Source organism: Chiloscyllium plagiosum, chromosome 10 (genome assembly GCF_004010195.1).
Source record: "Chiloscyllium plagiosum isolate BGI_BamShark_2017 chromosome 10, ASM401019v2, whole genome shotgun sequence".
Taxonomy (NCBI): Eukaryota; Metazoa; Chordata; class Chondrichthyes; order Orectolobiformes; family Hemiscylliidae; genus Chiloscyllium; species Chiloscyllium plagiosum.
In genome coordinates this window covers 42359448-42383338 of record NC_057719.1, presented here as the reverse complement: position 1 = coordinate 42383338, position 23891 = coordinate 42359448, and the positions used below count along the sequence as shown (strand labels likewise).

The 23891-nt window shown below is 40.3% G+C and overlaps 2 protein-coding genes across 5 annotated transcripts in view; one reads left to right on the top strand and one right to left on the bottom strand.

The window, feature by feature from the left end:
* LOC122553566 overlaps nucleotides 1–9509 on the top strand; it is a 40458-nt gene extending 30949 nt beyond the window's left edge. For 2 of the 4 annotated variants that reach the window (XM_043697558.1, XM_043697561.1), the window contains 2 exons: nucleotides 3414–3472; nucleotides 9323–9509. In XM_043697558.1, the coding sequence (XP_043553493.1) occupies nucleotides 3414–3472; nucleotides 9323–9506 (243 nt within the window). In that variant the 3' untranslated portion in view covers nucleotides 9507–9509. Of the gene's footprint in view, nucleotides 1–3413; nucleotides 3473–7326 lie in introns of all 4 variants that reach the window. The other 2 variants (XM_043697560.1, XM_043697559.1) reach the window with 2 other exon arrangements.
* A 798-nt stretch (nucleotides 9510–10307) lies between these two features.
* adss1 (adenylosuccinate synthase 1) overlaps nucleotides 10308–23891 on the bottom strand; it is a 36601-nt gene continuing 23017 nt past the window's right edge. The window contains exons 9-13 of the mRNA XM_043697557.1: nucleotides 21402–21556; nucleotides 18680–18804; nucleotides 17684–17781; nucleotides 10597–10746; nucleotides 10308–10397 (exon numbers count right to left, since the gene is read on the bottom strand). Coding sequence (XP_043553492.1) covers nucleotides 10345–10397; nucleotides 10597–10746; nucleotides 17684–17781; nucleotides 18680–18804; nucleotides 21402–21556 — 581 coding nt within the window. The 3' untranslated portion in view covers nucleotides 10308–10344. The remainder of the gene's footprint in view (nucleotides 10398–10596; nucleotides 10747–17683; nucleotides 17782–18679; nucleotides 18805–21401; nucleotides 21557–23891) is intronic.

The following is a 23891-nucleotide window of genomic DNA, read 5'->3' as shown; positions in this document are numbered from 1 at the left end:
GTAAGCTAGGAAGGGAGGTCTTGAAACAGAGTAGTCTCAGTCTTACTAGCAGGCCGTCCTGCTTACCCTGCTTCCTTGCAGGTTTCTTATATTTGAGTGATCTAGTGGATCACTCCGTGTTGATTCGGTCGCCTGAGATAGAAATAGAAAGGTCGAGGAAGGGCAGGGAGGAATCTGAGACTGTCCAGGTGAATTTGAGGTCGGGGTGGAAGGTGTTGGTGAAGTGGATGAACTGTTCAACTTCCTCGTGGGAGCACGAGGCGGCGCCGATACAGTCATCGATGTAGCGGAGGAAAAGGTGGGGGGTGGGGCCAGTGTAGTTGCGGAGTGGATTGTGACTGCTTCCAGTTAAGTGATCCTTCCTAGGACCCTGTGGAGCAGGTCAACAAGTTCATTGTATTTTTTTCTCCTGGCTGTTGTTACAAATGTAGATTTTTTTTAGGGACACTCCATTATCCTTTTAAAAAGTCTGCAGCGACCGGTGTGGTAGGTCTTTTTGCTGACTTCAAGATTTCTTCACAAACCAATTGCTGCTAGACATGGACCTCCAGTAGGTTTCTTCTCAGAACAGTGTAGGATCATGAGAATGATCAGAATCCACTGACTAGGCCAAGCAGATGGAAGAGGAAGTGAGAGAAGGTGTGTACTATAAGACCATATCAACCCTTTGTGTTGGGGGGCATTTCCAACATCTGAACCTCAGCAATGTACAATATCTGAGATGTCAGCACATCATTAAAGGAGCTTCATACTGAAATCTGTGAATTGTATCCGTCACAATTCCAACTTCAGAGTTTGATAAGGAGCACATTTCCAGCTGCTGTGAAGGTGACTAAAGCTATGAACTTTTAAATCTCAGGAATCTTTGGAGCTTCTTCTGCTGCCAATGTGTACACCTTTTTTCAGTTTGCAATGCACCGATTCATGAAGTCTGTCACTGAAGCTTTTCATTTATTGAGATAAGTTAATTCTCTCTCGCCTGAGGGAACCAGATGGAGAGAACAAATAGCTTTGCTAGATTTGCAGGATTTCCCCGTGATGTAGTGTCCCATTGACTGCATGTACATTGCTTTGTGGGCACTGCACATCAACCCTGCCATGTAGTAGAAGCAAAAAGGGATTCCACTCCCTTGGTATCTATTTGTTGGCTGTCAGTAGTCAGCACATGATCCAAGTCAGTGCCTGATATCCTGAAAACTGTCAGGGCAACTTCATTCTGTGGCCTTCCTCTTTTGTTGGCTACATTTGAGCCAGGTGGAGAAACAAAGACTGGATACTGTGTGCTAAAGGTGACACACTTAAGACGTGGCTCTCAAAACTAATATGAACTCATGCACACTTGCACAGTGCTGTCTCAATAAATTGATATTGCAGCCCTTTGGTGTGCTCAGGCAACCATTCTGCTGCCTGGGCTTCATGGATCACAAGAATTGTGACAGTCTCTGAATACTATCCAACCTTCCATCATGAGCTTGGCATCAGGCCACCCCTTTATGGCTGGTCCTCAACAACCTCAGAAAGTGTGCTGGATTGCTGTGACACTTTGCAAATTGCTTTGATAATTGCAAACTGCAGTAATGCCAAAGGCAGTCTGAGCTTGCATAACTTCAGTCTAAGCTAAGCTTCCACAGTAGCTTTCAGAATTGATGTTAGTGCTGCAGTGGGAGCTGTACTATGACCATCAGATGCTGCACCATGGTCACATCTAAGGATCTGAGGACTGGACCATCACTTCAGTTCTGGGAAGGATGGGCTCCAAGCTCTGCATAAAATTCAGGGATAGGTTTCTCGATGTTCCTTGATATTGACTGCATGCTCTCTGGTGGCACCTAAAGCATTTTGTGATGTGCACCCATGAGTCATCTTCTAAAGCCTGTCCTATCAAAGTCGCCAGAGTCCTGTGCAGCCAAACGTGCAAGTAACCTTGCCCTCTGGCAACATGGCGCCTTGCAATACCTTGTGCCTAGGCACATGCTCAGTGTCTCACCATGTACATATCCAGCCCTACATTTCCAATGTCTTTGGTAAAATTCAGGGCAATAAAATCACCGAAATCTTCTATGGAGGAGCCCATTCTGGTGGTCATGGCTATAAGCAAAAAAAAGTTATCCATCCAAATAATCTCATTGCCAAGCTCTGTTTGCAGGTCTGTAAGTTATGGTGCACTGATATCCAGTTCTTTCAGGCAGCTAGTTTCTGCCCTTCACCACTCTATGGATGAAAATGTTTTTCCCCAATTTCCTTGTGCTTTTTCCAGTTACTTCAAATCCATTGCATCTGTTACTGATCTTACCGCTCAGAAAAATAGGTAATTCCATTGCTATTTAGGCCCCTCAAGTTTACACAGCTCAATTAAATCTCCCTGTAGCATTTTTGCTTCTAAAGGAAACAACTCCAGCCTGTCCAATCTTTACTATGTGAAAATACCCCATTTGAGGCAACATCTTTGTAAATCTCTGCTGTACCCTTATCAGTGTGATTTCATTATTCCTGTGATGGAGTGGTTAGAACAGCACATTGTACTGTAGCCTAGAAAATCAATGCCTCAGTGTTCGAGCAAATTCTATGCTTTGGGTAATAAAGCAATGATATCCTCCAAATGTTTAACTAGTTTATCGATCAGTTCTGCATCATCATGTTTCTTCAAACGTCTACATCAGCTATCTCACATTTAGACCTAAATCATCAATATGGAAAAGAATCTAGAACAGAGCTCCACCAGTACAACATTCTGCCACAAACACACCTGTGAGGATATGCTGAGCAGGCAGCTATTGGGGCTCTTTCCTGGGCTGAGCAGCATGCAATGAGGAACATCCTCCCCACCACATACCCTTTCCACTTCAATCCTCCCCACTTCCCCATTGCCTGTCTCTAAAGGGTTAGTAACATCTAATTATTGTTAAGAAACTATACAATTCTTATTTATATTGTGGTAGTGTTGTACACTGGTCATTAATGAGACATACCATAGCTGATTATAACGTATCCTAGATACACAATACAAACTGCAGTCTGGCTTAGCACACAGGTTCCGTTCATACTGCCAGAGTGAGTAGAAGCTGACATTGTTATTTAATAGTTAAATGCAAACTCTTCAGAATAAAACAGTACATGGTTTGTAAACTCATTACTGTAAGCAGCAAATTTTATGGAATATTCCTGCAATTCATGTTCCACTAATTTTTTTAAAAAGAACTTTCAGTACTCAGTCGCTTCTGTTCTCAGCCACAGGGAACAGAGAAACTGAAGTTCAGTTAGTAATTAGCTGGATATTGGAGAACACAAAAAGTAACAATAAAAGGCTTGGGAAATAGTGAATTAGAACAAAATCAGTGATTAAGAGATAATTTCAACATAAAATGTTTTACGTAAAAATGTTTACTTGTTGAAAACATTTTTTTTTCTTTCAGACTACAATTGTGCCACCGCTTGGGACCATGGAAGTTTGCAAAGGCAGAATTACTCGCAGGTAAGGTGTAGGAATTCCATAGTTCTTAAAATCTAAAAATGCATCAGAAGCAGTTGGCCTGATTTTAATTCCTGCCTAGAATCATACTAGTTGGAATTGAGATGAATGTCTTACCTTGTGAAATGTGAAGATCAGGCCATTTGTTTACGTGCTGTCAGGTAAGTCACTGAAAGGAAACTCTGGAGGGTCCCACATTTAAATAGATGAGGAAACATTTGAATGTAAGAACCGAGAGCAGAAGTAGTCAAAAGACCCTTTGATCCTGCTCAGCCGTTCGATAAGATCATTGTTGATGGGATTACTCCATCGTCTCACCACTCTTCAATTATTTTTCACCCCTTTACTTATCCATTTACCTCTGCCTTGAATATATTCAACGATGCTGCCCCATCACATTTTCAAGAAAAGTTCCAAAGACCCATGACTCTTGAGGAAAACAAAATCTTAAATGACAATCCTTTACATAGTTACCCCGCATTTTAGACTCCCCCACAAGAGAAAATATACTTCGCACATGCACACTGCCAAAACCTCTCAGGATCTTTATATATTGCAATTAAATCACCTTCCAATTTTCTAAACCTGAGCTTAGCCCATCCACTTTTTTCCTTAAAAAGAAAATTCACCCATCACAGATATCAGTCTAATAAATTTTTCTGAAGTGCTTCCAAGGCACTACATCCTTCTATAAATAAAGAAACCAATATTCTGCATATTACTCCAATGTAGTCTTATTAGTGCTCCTTATAACTGAAGCATGACCTGCCTACTATCGAGAGAAGTGATTGCTGGACCTCTTGCTGAGATATTTGTATCATGGATAGTCACAGGTGAGGTGCCGGAAGACTGGAGGTTGGCTAAAATAGTGCCACTGTTTATGAAGGATGGTATGGACAAACCAAGGAACTATAGACCAGTGAGCCTGACATCAGTGGTGAGCAAGCTCTTGGAGGGAATCCTGAGGGACAGGATGTACATGTATTTGGAAAGGCAAGGACTGATTAGGGATAGTCAACATGGCTTTGTGCATAGAAACTCATGTCTCAAACTTGACTGAGTTTTTTGAAGAAGTAACAAAGAGGATTGATGAGGGCAGAGCGGTAGATGTGATCTATATGGACTTCAGTAAGGCATTCGACAAGGTTCCCCATGGTAGACTGGTTAGCAAGGTTAGATCTCATGGAATACAGGGAGAACTAGCCATTTGGATACAGAACTGGCTCAAAGATAGAAGACAGAGGATGGTGGTGGAGGGTTGTTTTTCAGACTGCAGGTCTGTGACCTGTGGAGTGCCATGAGGATCGGTGCTGGGTCCTCTACGTTTTGCCATTGAGATAAATGATTTGGATGCGAGCAAAAGAGATATAGTTAGTAGGTTTGCAGATGACACCAAAATTGGAGGTGTATTGGACAGCGAAGGAGGTTACCTCAGATTACAAAGGATCTTGATCAAATGGACCAATGGGCTGAGAAGTGGCAGATGGAGTTTAATTCAGATAAATGTGAGGTGCTACATTTTTGGGAAAGCAAATCTTAGCAAGACTTGTACACTTAATGGTAAGGTCCTAGGGAGTGTTGCTGAACAAAGAGACCTTGGAATGCAGGTTCATAGCTCCTTGAAAGTGGAGTCAAAGGTAGATAGGATAGTGAAGAAGGCGTTTGGTATGCTTTTGTTTATTGGTCAGAGTATTGAGTACATGGTTTAGGAGGTCATTTTGTGGCTGTACAGGACATTGGTTAGGCCACTGTTGGAATATTGTGTGCAATTCTGGTCTCCTTCCTATCAGAAAGATGTTGTGAAACTTGAAAGGGTTCAGAAAAGATTTACAAGGATGTTGCCAGGGTTGGAGGATTTGAGCTATAGGGAGAGGCTGAACAAGTTGGGGCTGTTTCCCCTGGAGAGTCGGAGGCTGAGGGGTGACCTTAACAAGGTTTATAAAATTATGAGGGGCATGGATAGGATAAATAGGCAAAGTCTTTTCCCTGGCGTCAGGGTGTCCAGAACTGGAGGGCATAGGTTTAGGGTGAGAGACCTAAGGGGCAACCTTTTCACACAGAGGGTGGTACGTGTATGGAATGAACTGCAGGAGGAAGTGGTGGAGGCTGGTACAATTGCAACATTTAAAAGGCATTTAGATGGGTATTTGAATAGGAAGCATTTGGAGGAATATGGGCTGGGTGCTGGCAGCTGGGACTAGATTGGGTTGGGATATCTGGTTGGCATGGACGGGTTGGACCGAAGGGCCTGTTTCCATGCTGTACATCTGACTCTTAATTCTCCTCACAAACAGTAACATTCTTAGCTTTTCTAATTAGTTGCTGTTCCTGCATATTAATCTTTCATGATTCATGAATGAGGACACCTAGATATGCATCTGTGCTGCAAACTCTTACCATTCAGATAATGTGCTTCTTTTTATTGCTTGTGTCCAACTGTAACCTTATGATTTTGAGAACGCCATTACTAAAGCATTTTAAGATGGTTGGGCTCAGGAAATCATTGAGGAGCACCTGCAGTGATGTCTTGGTGCCAATAATTGCAACCATCATCTTTTGTGCCGCATATCACTCTAACCAGTGTAGAGGTTCTCCCTATTCCTTATTGACTTCATTTATTGGTCCTCCTTGATGCAACACTTAATCAAATGCTACATTTATGACTAGGACAGTCACTTTTCCTCATCTCTGGAATCTAGCTATTTTGTTCAGGTTTAGACTGATGGGTGTTCTGGAACCAAGCCATCCTCATAGAACCCACATTCAATAATAGTGAACAGATTAGTTCTAGGTCTCCTTAGCAAAGATGAAACTTTAGAAATTTCTATTGGTTGTTGGATAGACCGAAGTTCTATCACATAGCACATCTACTCAGTAGTTTTGTGTTGTTTCCAGTCTCACAGCTCCAAGTGGTCAGGATGGGCAGATGCTTATATCTGGATCAAAGGAATTGCATAAAATTGAATAGTGTTTTAGACCACTAAATCCATTCTGACACATTACAGGCAGTAAAATGATAATTGACCTTTACAAGATAAACTGTCAATCTCTACTCAGTTCACAGGCCAGGCCTGTTGACTTCAGACCTATGCAGGTTCTGAGAATTGTATTTGCATCCCTGTTCTCAAAGTAGAACAGACCTGTTCAATGATTGCACAGATTGACTAACAATTCCTCTGGTAATTATGTAATTTGTGCCTGCACGTGGCAAAACCTGGTCAACATCCAAGCTTGGATATGTGGCATGTTAGATTCATGCCACATAAGTTTACAGACTCCAACAACAGAGCATTTAATTCCAATCCTTGGTATTCAGTGACATTATTATCACATTCCTCACCATTACAGTCCTCAGCTAGGCCACTGAACAGACCTGAATTAAACTAGCAACATTAAAAAGTTCCTGTAACCATACTATTTAAGTGATGAACCTTTTATTCCTGCAGAGAATCTGTGAATCATTGCATTTTAAAGGGATTTTAGGGCCATTTAATTCAAATTCTGTGTAACTAACTATGTCCTATAAGATTGATTTTGTCATGTTCCCAATTACTAGTCTTGACACATAGCTGAAATTGGGCAAAGGCAGCTACAGAAATACTGAAATTAATATTCTTTAGATGTAGGTTGAGGATAGAAATATTCTGAAAACTGAAACTTATTGTAAAAGCATATCCTATTATTCACCACCATTATTCATATAATAATAACAATGATCATATGTGAGAGGACTGGATGATGTTACTCGGAGTGGTGCCTGGCCCTAACAGTCTGCCCAAGAAAGAGAAGGGGGGGGGGGGAAATAAACTGAAATTTGTGAAGACTTCCACCACCTCTGTATCTGATATCTTTTCTAGGTATAGAAAACAACACCAGCATTTTACAGTTTACACAGGTTTGTTTTATTCTTAATATTGTGCATTTTTTACAATCATCTCAAACACTTAGTGAATTCGTTTAAAATTGTAGTCATTTTATTGTATAAAAATGCTGTAGCAAATTTGTAAACAGGGAAGTCCAACACACAGAATATAGATAAAAAGATGAGAAACTGTTTCTATGTTGACTAAGATGTTAGGAAAAAAACCTGCAGTTTCCTACTCCTGGTCTAGTGCTGACATGTTGTCAGTATAAATTCCTAGTTGATACTGGAGGGAAGCAAAGTCTTTTTCCTGCTTTCAACCATATTTGCATCAGAATTCCTATTGAGTCATTACATATAACAATATTACTTTATCCAACTAGTGATAAAAGACTCTCAACCAAAAATATTGCAATGCAAAAGGATGGCATTCAGCTAGGTGCTAGGTGGTTTCTGGAGGGAAAACAAAAACAATAATACTGGCAATAAAATGACCTGTGTTCAGCCAGCGAGGGAGAGCATTTTAAGATGGCAAAGAAAAGCAGTGGATGGCTGTTGTCATTTCTAAGAGATTCACAATTTATAACCCAATTCGTACATTGTATGCTAAGTGATAAATAGTTGTTGGTTGGAGTTTGTTTTCTAAATTGTAGTAACTCTAAATTACTTTAAAAATAAAAAATACATAACTCAGCATAACTGTAATAAGAACATAAGAAACAAGAGTAGACCATTCTGACTGTAAACCAACTTTGGCATTCAATAAGATCTTGGCTGATCTTTTTCCTAGACTCCAGGTTCTCACTGTATCTGTCCATCACTTGATGTTTTTAGCATCCGAAAATATGTATTGATCCACTCGAGTATATTCAATGAATAAGCATCTAACTTGGTACAGAAGACCAAAGATTCACAATCTTCCGAGAGGGAATGTCTTCTCCTCTCAGTCCTGAATGGCCACCCCTGATATTGAGACCATGACCCACTTTTTCTGGACTCACTAAACAAAGAGGAAAGTTGCTCCCAGCAATTACTCTATCAAACTTCTTAATGTTTTTGTTTCAAGTGTTTATCTCTTTCTTTTCAAAATTAGGGAATATAGGCCAAATCCCCGCACACTGCTCAAAGCAACAATCCCCTCATCCTAGAAATTAGACAAGTGAACCTTTGTTTCATTTATTCTAAGGCAGGAGGTGCCATTTCTTAGGAAAGATGACAAACAGCACACAGTATGCTTTCCTAATTGTCATGTAACATTGTATTAACTTTGTGATACTGATGCAAAGATAACGGTGTTCCTCTCATCATTTAAAAATATTCTGGTTTACAGTTTTCCCTAGGAGAGGATAACTTCACATTACTCCACATTATTTCAGATCTGTCACAGTTGTACTGTCATCTCACTTGCTTTGACAGGCCCTTTTTTTGCCTCCGTCCAGATTATTTTCCCACTAAACTGTGTAATGCCAGCAAATGTACATACAATACACTCAGTCCCCTCATCCGGTTCATTTATGTTAAATTGTAAATAGGTGAGATCCAAACAAAGGGCCTGATGTACTCCTTTATTTGCAGCCTTGCCAAGCAAAATTTTTCTTTATACTTCCACTCTCTATTTTCTGTCTATTTGTAGTTACCACTGCATGCTAATACATTATATTAAAGGCCTTTGAACCGTAATTTTCTGTAATAACCTGGTGGTATCTTAGCAAATTTTACTGAAAATTCAATATATCCACTTATGACCCTCTATATACCCTCTAAGCTACAATTTCAAAAACACTAAAATTTGTCAAACAATCATAAATTTGAAATTACTTTATGAAATTATAAAGATTTCTGAAGTGCTCCATTTTTCTTGTTTTTAATATAGATTAAGCATCGCTGACATCCAGCTAATTGCTTTAATTGTATAATAAAACATGAAAATGAAAAGATCACAATTTTTTAAACAAGTGCATTAACAGAGGACTATTTAATAAACATTACAGCAGTGAATATGCAAGAGCTGTTGAAGAACTGAAGTGTGAAGATGGCACTTACAACAATCTGAAAGCAGCAAGAGACACATTTAAAAAAGTCCCAAAAGATGTATACGGGAAACCTGATACCTATCGCTGGAAGACAGAATATGATTCATCATACAACATAAACCCTGATGTAAGTTATAATTAATAGGCAAGCGAAACCTGATTCTTTAACTTGTTATATAATACCAAGGCATGCATTACTGACTGTGCTAAACACATTTTACAGGGCACTTGGAAATAAAAACACTGTTGCTGTACTTCGCAAAGTTCAACAGGCATGAAAAGGCATTCGCAAAATGTTTTGTCTATTGTTCATGTCTAATAAATAGAGTTCATACTTAACCCTATGCATTGTGATTTTTTAATTAGATTTTATTTGGATTTAAATAATGAATGTACCTATTGTAAAACAATTCTAAAGCTATTAAAATGGAAGCATCTCCCTTTTCTGATGAAATAGAATGAATGCCCATTGGATTTTTTAAGAAAAGAGCTGTAGGATATGATTTACAGGCTTTGAGTGAGTTAACTCGAGAATCTTTGAATAAATTATGGCAAAGTACAAACAGGATGTACAATTTCTTTTGTTAGTTTAAATAACAATTAAATGTAAAATTGATCTAATTGCAAACTCCAACATAAAACAAAATTTGAGTTATTTCAGTGTTCTTAACTCTAAACTTTTGCCAAAGTAGTATCCATTCACGAGTTCAGTTTATTAAATCTGATTCAATATTTAATGGAAATCACTGACAGATGTGTTGTTTTATTAAGTTGAACATGAATTGTAGGAATATGGTGGTGTTTAAATATTCTAAACCTCCAGTTAACAATGACCTTCAGTACTGTTTATGTATAGAATTGTAAATTAATTATGCTTCATACAATATCAGGAATATTTTCAACATAACACATTAGTCTTGAATTTATGTAGAAAAACAGGAGAGTGTGTTGAAATTATTCAATCCTGTCCTGTTCTGTAATTAGAAAAGTTGGATCATTGACTCCCTTGATTTTCCAACACCAATCCATTTAACTGGAAGAAAACAAATGCAAATTTCAGTCACTGTCTAATGTTTGTATAACAAAAAAGTTGATATTATATATTTACTATTTGAACAGCTTCTAAATATTTAGAAAAGGTCCTCAAAAGAACACATTAATGCATTGCTTAAATATATACATTCAATTTTTATAGAATCTTATCAAATAACTTCCTTATCATGGAAACTCACTTGGGACTGCCACGTGATTTTCAATAAATCTGATGTAGTTTTGAGCCTTTGGTGGCAGGTCGTCCCATGTCCGAGCATTGCTAATGCTGCTCTTCCAGCCTGGAAGTGTTTCATACTCAACCTCCACTTGGTTTAGAATTTCCTGGTTTGCTGGAGGAGTGGATAAAGCATAACCATGAAGTAACAAAACTACTCTCAAACATTACTCGATCAGAACATGTGGCACAACAAATTTTACATTATAACTAAAATGGCTTGGTAAAAACTATTAAGCAGTAAGTCAAATACATGAGAAAAGTAGCAAACACAATATAGTGTTTTTTGACGTAGTATATTCTTCAAACCGTAAAAGAAGAACAAAAGGATCCAGCTGATGATGCATTTACATAGTCAGGTGGTTTTAGATTAAAAAAAAATATATTACAGATGATTGAAATCTGAAGTAAAATCAGAAAATGCCAGAAATACTCAGGAGGTCAGGTACTGTTTGTGGAGGGAAAAAACAGAATTAGCACTTCAGGATATTTATCTTTCATGAAAACTGACATCAGAGATACATCAAGTTTTAAACAAATAGAAGCAGAGAAAAGGGCAGAGGAGGAAAGAACAAATGGGAATGTGAAAAGCAAGAGAGTGATTAAATGGCAAAAATGGATGTTGTGAGGTAAAAGGGGTGGATAATGTGACAAGAGAAAACATATCAATCTAGGGGAGCTGTAAATGACATCAATACCAGCAGCAGGTACCTGGAAAGATCGGAAATATAGTTACAATCAGAAATTGACTGATGTTCAGTCAAGACCATTGTATAGTTTCCAATAGCTGATGTTCCTTGATGTTCCTCAGTGAAAGAATGAACCAAGAAGTCAGAATGGAGTAGAACAAATAATTAATATGATGGACATGGGAATCTCTATCAGATGGTGGAAGGGTATAGATAAAAGAGCAGGTGTTGCACTTTTGTATTTGCATGCTGGGGAGGTACCATATGAAACTGGATAATGGGAGTTGTTAATGGTATTTAAACAGTGGACTAGGGTGTTGCTGATGGAAGAGACCATTCAGAATTCTGAAAGGGAATGAGAGAAAATGATTTGCTTGGTGGTGCCAACACTTTGGGTGTGGTGGAATGTAATTTGTCAAGTCAGGAGACTAGTGGGATGGAAGGTGAAGACGAAGGAAACCCAATCGCAATCCTGGAAGGAAAAGAGAACTGTGGGCAATGGATAGAGATGCTCAAAAGCTCAAATTAACTAGTTGGATAGAAATCTTGTCAGAACAGAGACAAGTGAGCTGGAGAAACTGGGAGAATAGTAAAGTGTTTATACAGGATGTGAGTTGGCGATGAGTATACTTTTGGGAGCTTGAAGCAGGAGCACCTGAAGAAGCAGAAAGGCTCTGAAAGCTCGTTGTCAAATAAACCTGTTAGATTATAACCAGGAGTAGTGTGACTTTTGACCTTGTCCAACCCAGTCCAACACCAGCACCTCTACATCATCACTCCTAAAAGAGGAAACATCTTCCTAATCCCTTCCTATGAACCTGTCTGTATTCCTCAAATCAGGTATGTTTCACTCAGATCATACCTCATTTTTCCAAGTTCCAAAGAATATAGACCTAATCTGTTTATACTTTGTAAGGTAAGCCCTTCATCTCAGGCATGAGTCAAGTGTACCTTTTCTTAACTGTTTCTGAAGCATTTATATTGTTTATTTCAAGTAAGGAGACCCAAACAGTTTTCTCTCCTGCTTTGTGCAGCTGCAGTAAAACTTCCCTATATTCATATTCCATTCTCTCTGCTATAATTGCCAGCATGCCATCTATTTTCCTAATCTCTTGCTATACCTACAAACTGTGATTCAGGTACTAGCACACCCAGATCCCACTGATTAGATTAGTTAGATTACATTCCCTACAGTGTGGAAACAGGCCCTTCGGCCCAACCAGTCCACACCGATCCTCTGAAGGGTGAACCATCCAGAACCATTTCCCTCTGACTAACACACCTTAGACTATGGGCAATTCAGCATGGCCAAGTCACCTGACCTGCACATCTTTGGACTGTGGGAGGAAACTGGAGCACCTGGAGGAAACCCACGCAGACACTAGGAGAATGTGCAAACTCCATACAGAGTTGCCAGAGGCTGGAATTGAACCTGGGACCCTGGTGTTGTGAGGCAGCAGTGCTAGCCCAGTTCTGCAATATATTTCTCCATTCTAAATTCTGTTAGAATATTAAGCAATACTCAAAGCATGAGATTTTTGGCTGCACCTACAGAGTTGGGAGGCTCCATTAAAAGAATACAGAGAAAACATGAACAGAATTCTTTCTACTGGGTGAATGTGTAGCTGACATTTCCTTTCATGAAAATCTGCATCCAAGTACCAGCCCATTATATTTGGCCTCAGTCAGTCCAAAATTCCCCTGACTTCCAACCCAAATCACTGGTTGAGTTGGAAGTGTCAGGCTGATTGCTTTAAGCATGAAAATGAGGCTCCTGTCACTAGAATCACACCTTTACTAGAGCTTTCACTGAACAAATCACTGGCATTCTGAAACAGCTTCCCCCCTTTAATGCATCCAAGCTGATCAATGAGGAATGCTCATCCCCTTCACCATCACAGCCACGTTAACAGTCTGAACTCTACTCCCTCCAGATTTGAATTGCCATTGACTAGCGTGAGTCATCTAGCTCACTCATCATATACAAAACAAAATCCTGGGACTCTAACTCTGACAGCATTATGAATGCACCTCACCACCACTTTCTCAAGAGCAATTCTGATGGGCTATAAAGCTGGCCCAAGATTATATACAAAAAAATTATCAGCTCAAAAACTGGTTTGTGTCAATAGGCAATGTAATCAGTTTGTTGCCATGGACACCTTATTCATTGAATGTCCACTTTGGAGAGGTTGAAAATCTCCCCCATGAAATCATGAGCATATTCTAGTAACAGAATACATTATTCCACATAAAAGCACCATCATATGACTTAAACAATAGTTGCAAAAAAATATTTAAAGGATTTTAAGATACATAATATTCAACGTAGTTGAGCTTTTTGAAGAAAATTTGACAGAAAATCATATGTTCCAAACACTGACTGCCTCTGTGATTCATTTTTGACAGTTGTAATAGCTTTGGTTTTATATTACAAGATGAATCATAATTTTTGAAAGTATTTGTGATAACCTGTTCTCTGCAACTCTACATCAACATGTTGGGTTGAGGTATTGGTATTTCAAGCTGTTCCCTTTTTCTTGCAGAGACCATTCCCTCAGTGACTCCTTCGTTACTTCCACTGCCATCCCACCAACCCATCCCTCACTCTGGCATCTTCCCTTGCTGCTGCAAAAGGTGTAAAACCTGTGCCCACACTTGCCCCCTCACCTCTGTCCAAGGCCCCAAAGGATCTTTTCACATCTAACAGAGACTTCCCTGCACATCCAAACACCTCATCTACTATGTCTATTGCCCTCCATTTAGTCTCCTCTACATTAGGGACACAGGACACCAACTCGCAGAATGTTTCAGGGAACATCTCTGGGGCACACTCACTAAACAACCGCACTGTCCGGTGGCTGATGACTTCAACTCTCCCTCCTACTCTGCCAAGGACATGCAAGTCCTGCTGCGATTTGGGTGTGTTTAAACTAGCTCAGCAGGGGAATGGGAACCTGAGGTATAGTTGCAGTGCACACGAGGATGAGAGTTCAGAGGGCAGGGACAGGATTTCATGGTCACAGGAATGTGCTGGCAGACAGCAAGCTCATTTGAAGTCTGTCTACTTCAATGCCAGAAGTATCTGAAATAAGGTAGGTGAGCTTGCAGCATGGATAGGTACCTGGGACTTCAATGTTGTGGCCATTTTGGAGACATGGATATAACAGGGTGAGGAATGGATGTTGCAGGTTCTAGGATTTAGATCTTTCATTAAGAACTGGCAAGGCGGTAAAAGAGGGGGAGGAGTAGCCTGGTTAGTCAAGAATATTATAACGGTGGCTGAAAGAAATTTTGATGAGGACTCATCTACTGAGATAGTGTGGGTTGAGGTTAGAAACAGGAGAGGAGAGGTTACACTGCTTGGAGTTTTTAATAGGCCTCTGCAGAGTTCCATGGAGGTGGAAGAGTGGATTGGCAAAATTATTCTGGGTAGGAGTGAAAGGAACAGAATGGTCTTTATGGGGGGGGGGGGGGGGGTTAATTTCCCCAACATTGACTGGGAATGCTATATCTCTAGCATGTTGAATGGATCAGTTTTTGTCCAATGTGTACAGGTGGGTTTCCTGACATAGTATGTCGAAGGGCCGACAAGAGGGGAGGCCACGCTGGATCTGATGCTTGGCAATGAACCAGGCCAGGTGTTTGATTTAGTTGTGGGTGAACAGTTTAGAGAGAGTGACCATAATTCAGTTATGTTTAGTTTAGCGATGGAAAGGGATAGGTACATGCCACAAATTAAGAGTTATTGATGGGGCAAGGGCAATTATAATGAGATTAGGCAATGCCGACAATGAACATCTGGTTTAAGGAACAGATATTGCGTGTCCTTGATAGGTATGTCCCTGTCAGGCAGGGAGGAAGTGATAAGGTAAGGGAACTGTGGTTTACTGCAGAAATTGCATCTCTTGTTAAGTGAAAGAAGGAGGCTTATGTGTTGGTGAGACAAGATGGTTCAGATGAGGCGATGGTGACTTACAGATCAGCTAGGAAGGAGAGTTAAAAAGAGAGAGTTAAGAAGAGCAAAGAGAGGACACAAGCAGTCTTTAGCAAATAGAATAAAGGAGAACCCTAAAGCTTTCTATAGGGTATGAGGAGAATAAAAGGATGACTAGGGTAGGAATAGGACCAGTCAAAGACAGAAGTGGGAAGTTGAGTGTGGACCCTGTGGAGATCGGAGAAATGCTAAATGAACATTCTCATCTGTTTTCACTCAGGAAAACGGGGATTTTGTAGAGGAGAAGAAACAGATACAAGATATTAGACTAGAAAGGATCGAGGTTAGTTACGAAGAGATGTTATCTGTTCTAGGAGGAGTGAAAGTAGAAAAGTCCCCTGGGCTGAATGGGATTTATCAGAGGATTCTCTGAGAAACTAGGGAGGAGATATGACAGCCTTTGGCTTTGATATTTGAGTCATCATTGTCTACAGGTTTAGTACCAAGGGACTGGAGGATTGCAAATGTTGTGCCCTTATTCAAGAAGGGCAGTAGAGATGACCCAGTGAGCCTTACTTCTGTTGTAGGAAAGGATTTGGAAAGGATTATGAGAAGATTTATAATCATCTAGCAAGCAACAATTTGATTTCAGATAGTCAACATGGTGTTGTCAAGGGCAGGTCGTGTCTCACAAACCTCAGAGATTTTGAGAAGGAGAACAAATGTATAGATGAGGTTGGGCAGTTGATGTGGTATACATGGACTTCAGTAAAGCCTTTGAGAAGGTTCCACATGGTAGGCTGTTGGAGAAAATGCAGAGGCATGGAATTGAGGGTGATTTAGCAGTTTGGATTAGAAACTGGCTTTCTGAAAGAAGGCAGCGAGTGGTGGTTGATTGAAAATATTCAGCCTAGAGTCCATTTACTAGTGGTGTACCACAAGGATCTGTTTTGGGACCACTGCTGTTAGTCATTTTTATAAGTGACTTAGATGCAGGCATAGGTGGATGGATTAGTAAATTTGCAGATGACACGAAAGTCAGTGGAGTAATGGACAGTTTGGAAGAATGTTACAGGTTGCAGGGGGACTTGGATAAACTGCAGAATTGGGCTAAGACTTGGCAAATGGAGTTCAATGCAGCTAAATGTGAGGTGACGCACTTTGGGAAGAATAACAGGAAAGGAGAGTACTGGGTCAATAGAAAGATTGCTGGTAGTGTGGATGTGCAGAGGGATCTTAGAGTCTATAGATCCCTGAAAGTTGCTGGGTTGATAATGCTGTTAAGAAAGCATACGGTGTGTAAGGTTTTATTCGTAGAGGGATTGTGTTCCGGAGCCTCAATATCATGCTGCAACTATACAAAACGCTAATACGGCCGCGCTTGGAATACTGTGTACAGTTCTGGTCGCTATATTTCGGGAAGGATGTGGAAGCATTGGAAAAGGTGCAGAGGAGATTTTCCAGGATGCTGCCTGGTCTGGAGGGAAGGTCTTATGAGGAAAGGCTGAGAGACTTGGGTCTATTCTCATTGGAAAGGCGGCGGCTAATAGGGAATTTGATAAGAGACATACAAGATGATCAGAGGATTAGATAGGGTAGAGAGTGAAAGTCTTTTTCCTAGGATGATGATGTCAGCTTGTACGAGGGGGTATAATGACAAATTGGGGGGTGATAGATTTAAGACAGATATCAGAGGCAGGTTCTTTACTCAGAGTGGTAAGGCCGTGGAATACCCTGCCTGCCAGCCAATGTAGTTAACTCATCCACATTAGGGAAATTTAAACAATCCTTGAATAAGCACATGGATGATGATGGGATAGTGTAGGGGGACAAGCTGAGAATAGTTCACAGATTGGCACAACATTGAGGGTTAAAGGTCCTGTTCTGTGCTCTATTGTTTTATCTTCTATGTTCTAAGTCCTGGGCCTCCTCCACTGCCAAATCCTCGCCACCCGACAGCTGGAGGAAGCACATCTCATCTTCCGCCTTGGGACCCTTTAACTACATGGCATCAATGTCCAAATTTCACTAGTTTCCTCATCTCCCCATCTCCTACCTCATCCCAGACCCAACCCACCAACTGGGCACTGTCCTCTTTACCTGTCCTACCTGTACATCTTCCTTTCCACCAATCATCCTCACCCTCCGACCTATCACAATCACCCCTCCCACCTGCACCTAAAACATTCCCAGCTACTTTCCCCACCCCACCATTTATCTCTCAGCCCCCTTCAACGCCCCCACGTTCCTGAAGGGCTTATGCCTGAAAAGTTAATTCTCTTGCTCCTCGGATGCTGCCTGACCTGCTGCGCTTTTCCAGCACCACACTCTTGACTTCGATCTCCAGCATCTGCAGTCTTCACTTTCTCCTGCACTAAAATAAAGCTAAATTGAAATGATAAAGGACATTAGTTGGCATACAATACCTGGAAAATATGGAATTCTCTTTCCATTCAGTTTGTAAGCTAAACCGATTTTAATCTCATCAAGGACTTCCAGGATATCCAGCTTCATTAATGCCAACCTATGGGTACAGCAATAATATTATTGTTAAAATTGAATGAGGGAGATTTTTTTAATTAACTATACCCAAATTTGCTCGACATCTTTTGGTATTTTTGATACCTAGGTAGAAATGCACTTGTGTACCACAGTGAGTTGAGTTTTGATTCAAATATTCTATTCAGAACACATTGAGGTGCTTTGGAATAAATATATCACATTTTCCAACTTTTGAGGGTTTCTGTTATACATTTCTGTTGGCATATTCGAATCCAGGTATACTTATTGGGAGATGGTTTTGTTCAGTAAAGTGTGTGTTTTTGGCTTTTACTTTTCAATTGACTAAACCTTTGGAGGATCACTTTACTGGAGAGAAGTGTTTTTTTAAAAACATACATTACTACATTTCATAAGGAAACAATCAAAGCTACATTAGGAGTTTGTGTGGCATACTGGTTATATCCTAACAATGCTTCTTGTGTGACAGTAACAGCTTCTGTAGATTTTGTGCACCACAATCATTTTATTGTCTATGACCATCAGGGATTACAAATACCCAATATATATATATATAGAGAACACTGAAGTTGTATTGAGGCAAATCAGACACTGGGGCAATTGTGAGATTAACGTAAATAAGTGGCAAGAAGAAAATCTGAATCCATTTTACATCTCTCCTGATTTTTATTACATTACTCAGTTTTCTCCTCATTCTTTTGGTTCAGTGACTCATATGAGAATGAAACTTTACAGCTGAAGCAACGGCTAATGCTGAATAGTTATTTAAGCAGGAGGAGCAGTATCACATCAAAGGTTCATCTTTAATTATAAAATGGTTTGTCCTATTCTATGTAAAAGTCACTATACAAATTGACTTTTTTTTCAAACCGTTAAAACATGAAATGGAATCTGGTACTCACGCTGTAAATCCGTTGATCATATTCGCATATTTCAACATGACTAGGTCTAACCAGCCACAGCGTCTTTTCCTGCCTGTTGTTACACCCACTTCATTTCCTCGAGACTGTAGCAACTCACCAATTTCCTAAAATGTTTCAGTTAAAATTCAGCAACAGATACACAAAGTAAGCTTAATCTTGGTTTGCAGGAATACTTTGTAATTAGTTTAAAATCATATACATACAAACAGTTATTTAAAACAAATGCTTCATATTATCTAAATATAATGTCAATACAAATTCAAATCATTATGGCAATTACGGAAATTTATTAGGGGATTAACAGACCATGAAGTGGCACAATGGTTGGCACTGCTGCCTCACAGCACCAGGGACCAGAGTTTGATTCTAATCTCGGGCAACTGTATAGAGTTTGCATGTTCTCCCCATACTTGGGTGGGTTCCTGCTGGTATTCTGGTTTCCTCCCACAGTGTAAATGTTGTGCAGGTTAGCTGGACGAACCATGCTAAATTGTCCGTGTAGTGTCCAACACACATGCAGGCTATGGGAATGAGCCATGGGATGAGGGAAGCTCTTCACAGGGTCAGTGCAGATTCAAATGGACTAAATAGTCTCCCTCTGCACTATAGGGATTCCATGATTTTATTATGGGTTCTGAAGTAAGTCCCATTGACTGTTATAGGAGTCTGAGCAACATGTACAGTGGCGAGGTGGGTGGCATGGCTGATCTTCATGTTGGGAGCAATTTGTGCCATGGTTTACGGTTTTCAAAAGTGGCATGGCTAGGCAGCAGAAAATTGCAATTGACAAATTATTGGTTCTAAACAGCTTGTTCACATCCAACTTGCTTCATTAATATTCAGCCTCCCATGGAACCAAACACAAACAAGTTTAACATCAGGAAAACTCGACAAGGATATGAGCGCAAGTAGCTGGAGGCGTCAATTCACCACCTGCTCTGAATGACCTCCATATTAGTCATAGAACACACACCTTACATTCACGAGCATTGGCATCTGACACATGCCAGCCTGTAACAAATCTTATGGTAATCCTCTGATCCAACTACAGAACACTGCTGCACTAACAAACACCACTGTAATTCTGTGCTCAGGAACCCACACCTAGTTCATGGATTGGACCAGGCTGCATCTCTCTGTTCTTGCTGACTTAGTGCTCACTCACTTTGAGCCTACCTGGGTGCTCACAGCATTCCTACCTTGCTGTACTTTGCCCCTCAGTCAGATATACATGGCTTATACTACTACTGTATTTTGAGTCCAGACTCAAAAGTCCTCAGCTAGGTCAAGGGAGATAGCCTTCTCTCAGTCCTCAGCTAGGTCAAGGGAGATAGCCTTCTCTCTGAGTCAAAAGAACAAAGAAAATTTACAGCCCAGGAACAGGTCCTTTGGCTCTCCAAGCCTGAGCCGATCCAAATTCACTGTCTAAACCTGTCGGTCAATTCCTAAGCATCTGTATCCCTCTGCTCCCCACCTACTCATGAATCAGTCCAGACGCATCTTAAATGAATCTACAGTGCCTGCCTCTACCACCTCTGCTGGCAACGCATTCCAATCGCCCACCACCTTCTGTGTGAAGTACTTTCTACCTCTCATTTTAAAAGAATAACCTCTGGTTATTGAATCCTTCACCCTGGGAAAAAGCTTGTCTCTATCCACCCTGTCTATACCCTTTAAGATTTTGTAAACCTCAATCAGGTCCCCCCCTCAATCTCCTTTTTTCTAGTGAAAATAAACCTAACCTACTCAACCTCTCTTCATAGCTAGCACCTTCCATACCAGGCAACATCCTCGTAAACCTTCTCTCCACACTCTCCAAAGCATCCACATCCTTTTGGTAATGTGGTGACCAGAACTGTACACGGTACTCTAAATGTGGCTGAATCAATGTATTGTACAATTTTAACATGACTTGCCAGCTCTTATACTTAATACCCTGTCCGATGAAGGCAAGCATACTATATGCCTTCTTGACCATTCTATCCACCTGTGCAGCAACCTTCAGGGTACAATGGACCTGCACCCCCAGATCTCTCTGCCCATCAACTTTTCTCAAGGCTCTTCCATTTATTGTATAATTCGCTCTAGAATTAGACTTGCCTAAATGCATCACCTCACATTTGTCTGGATTGAAAGCCATCTGCCACTTTTCGGCCCAACTCTCCTTTCTACGTATATCCTCCTGTATTCTCTGACAGTCCCTTATGCTTTCTGCCACTCCACCAATCTGTGTGTCATAAAGATTGGTGGAGTGGCAGAACAACTCAATAGCAGCCACCAATACCAGTTGTATCTATTCTCACACAACAAACCTACCATCCCATGATTCAGACTGGTGAACAAACTACCCATAATAGCCCTGTGCTCTCTGACCAAGTTGCTGTACATTTGCAGTAAGACTTTCTTGCTCTTGCAAATATTATTTAAACAACCTGTCCAGACACATAATAGCATGTCTGTGGCAGGTGGGACTCGAACCCAGATCTTCTGGCCCAGAGATAGTGACACTCCCACTGAGCCACAAGATCTTTCCAGGAAACCTGGTTTTAGAGGAGCAAATTACTGCAGATGCTGCAATCTGTACTGAAAACAAAAAGTGCTGGAAATCAGAGAGTGTCAGGCAGCTTCTGTTGAGAGAGAAAGCTAACATTTTGAGTCTAGATGGTTCTGAATCCATGATCATGAGAAACGGCAAACTTACGTTTTTGAGTTCTGTTGGGAATGCCCCAATACCCACTCTGGTGGTATAGGCTTTGGCAACACCATAAACTGCTCCAATGTTCGATGGTGGAATGCCCAGGCCTGTGCATACACCTCCAGCAGTGCAATTTGAGGATGTCACAAATGGATAAGTTCCTTTGAATATAAAAAATAGATTACAGTTTCTGGAGAATTCTCACAGTCAGGCTTAATAAACAACTGACATTTTCCAAGATGTCAATCTCAAAGCTATGAAATAATAAAACAGACATAAGTTACATATTCATACTTCAAAAGTACCTTGTTCAAAACTATAATTCAGAACTGTACATTTGACTTTTAGTTATCAACACTCTTGATCAAGCTCAAGGTCAATGAAGAAAGTATAGTTTTAATTGCGTGAACCTAACTCCTGCCACTGATTGGAAAGGCATAAGGAGAACATGTACATCTGCACTTGGCTTGTTACGTGGCTGCTGATGAATACACAGACCAAAATAATGGGTAAATGCTGCATACCCGCACATTAGCTTTACATGCAGAACAGCCAGTTTAACTTCATCTTTAACCAAACAATATTTTTATATATAATTAAACAGGTTTAAACCAGGAATCAAGTTGCAAAGAGTTTGGGCAGGAAGGTCTTTCAATGGCATGGCTAGCTCAGTTAGTGGATAATGGGTTTCTGAATCAGAGACCTACATTGGGTGATGACTTGTTTTTTAGAAACAATGGTGGAACTCCACCGTTAAAAGCACTAATTGGTAGCTGGAAATAAAGTATCCACTTGCTACTCCTGCCTGTCTCATATTCATTGCTGGATGCAACTGTTAAGAGCAGTTAATCCATTTAACTGATTTTATTGTAAAGGAGACAATTACTAAACACCAGCTTGCAAAAGGATAAGTAATTGAGCAAGTGAAGAATAGAATAGCTCTGAAAGCACCTCTCCCTTTAAACAATCACAGGCTCTGAGACTAACATTTTATCTGCATGTGTGCAAGAAGTCCTCTGCCTAGTGTCAGGGTTAGGCACAAATAAACAGAGCCTTAGAAGTATCATCACTGGTTTAAAAAAAAGCAGATAGATCCAGGGGTGGGACCGAAGGACACAAGCACAAAATTCACAATCTTCAAGATCAAAGGGTCACCCCATTCTCCCAGAGGAGAACGGATTTATGGAAAACCTTCCAAAGAAAGTAGTTAACACGAACAGATGGCACCTTCAAAAGGAGCCACAAACAAATCCATAGAGAGACAGAATTGACGTCAACAATCATATTTAACGCTGCTTGATTTCTACTGGAGAGTTTGGAGAAAGATTTGTTCTTTAAGGGTGGCACGGTGGCTCAGTGGTTAGCACTACTGCCTCACAATACCAGGGTCACAGGTTCGATTCCAGCCTCGGGTGACTGTGTGTGTGGAGTTTGCACATTCTCTCAGTGTCTGCGTGGGTTTCCTCTGGGTGCTCTGGTTTCCTCCCACAGTCCAAAGATGTGCAGGTTAGGTGAATTGGCCATGCTAAATTGCCCGTAGTATTAGGTGAAGGGGTAAATGTAGGGGAATGGGTCTGGATGGGTTGTTCTTCGGAGGGTCGGTGTGGACCTTTTGGGCCGAAGGGCCTGTTTCCACACTCGAAGTAATCTAATCTAATCATGATGAGTTTGGGTCCATCAGACGATTTGATGATGGAATTATATGTAAACTTACAAGGAAATAAACCCAATTGACAAAAATCTTTTTTTGACCTGTGTTTTCTACAGAGACAGGGTGTGCTAAAGTGAAGCTAGTTATATTGATTAATCATGATTTCTATCTTCAAGCTTACAAGATATGGATACAGCTTAATGGACAACTGTCTTTGAGGAGTTAGAAACTTAGAAGCCGTTTCAGCAGTGAATTGTTTTCTTCTTGTTGTTCAGGGTTCTCTGCAATTGGGAAAACTCCAACTGTAATAAAAATTTGAGTGGTTTTAGGAACTAAAGACACCACATTAACCTGGAGTTTTTTAAAGCACTTACTACACAATTCTGTTTTCAGTATCTGCTGGTTTTAGCTATATGGTAATTCTGATAATCTTAACAAGTACCTCATCTGTACTATAAACAGCCTAATGGATGCTATGACCCTTTGAACATCAACAATTAATCTTACTAAATATACACATTTAGCATGAATATCTGGTTGATTAATTGTGTTATCACTTTCTATTTAATTATGCCTGAACTTTTCTTGCTCCTGTAAGGAAACTGATCTGGACTCATTAGTTCTCAGCAGGTGAATGACTGAGGTGAATGTCTTCTGATACTGATCTGGGTGATATAGCAAAGCTGTAGTGGACACAGGTATTTCTTATTTTAGCCAAGTTAGCAATCAACAAATGTGATCACATGTGCTGAAAAACAAATTGTGCCAAATATTGATCTTAATGCATTAGTATCACATTTATATTGTAAATGATGGGAAAAAAACATAGGAGGTGAAGCAGGTCA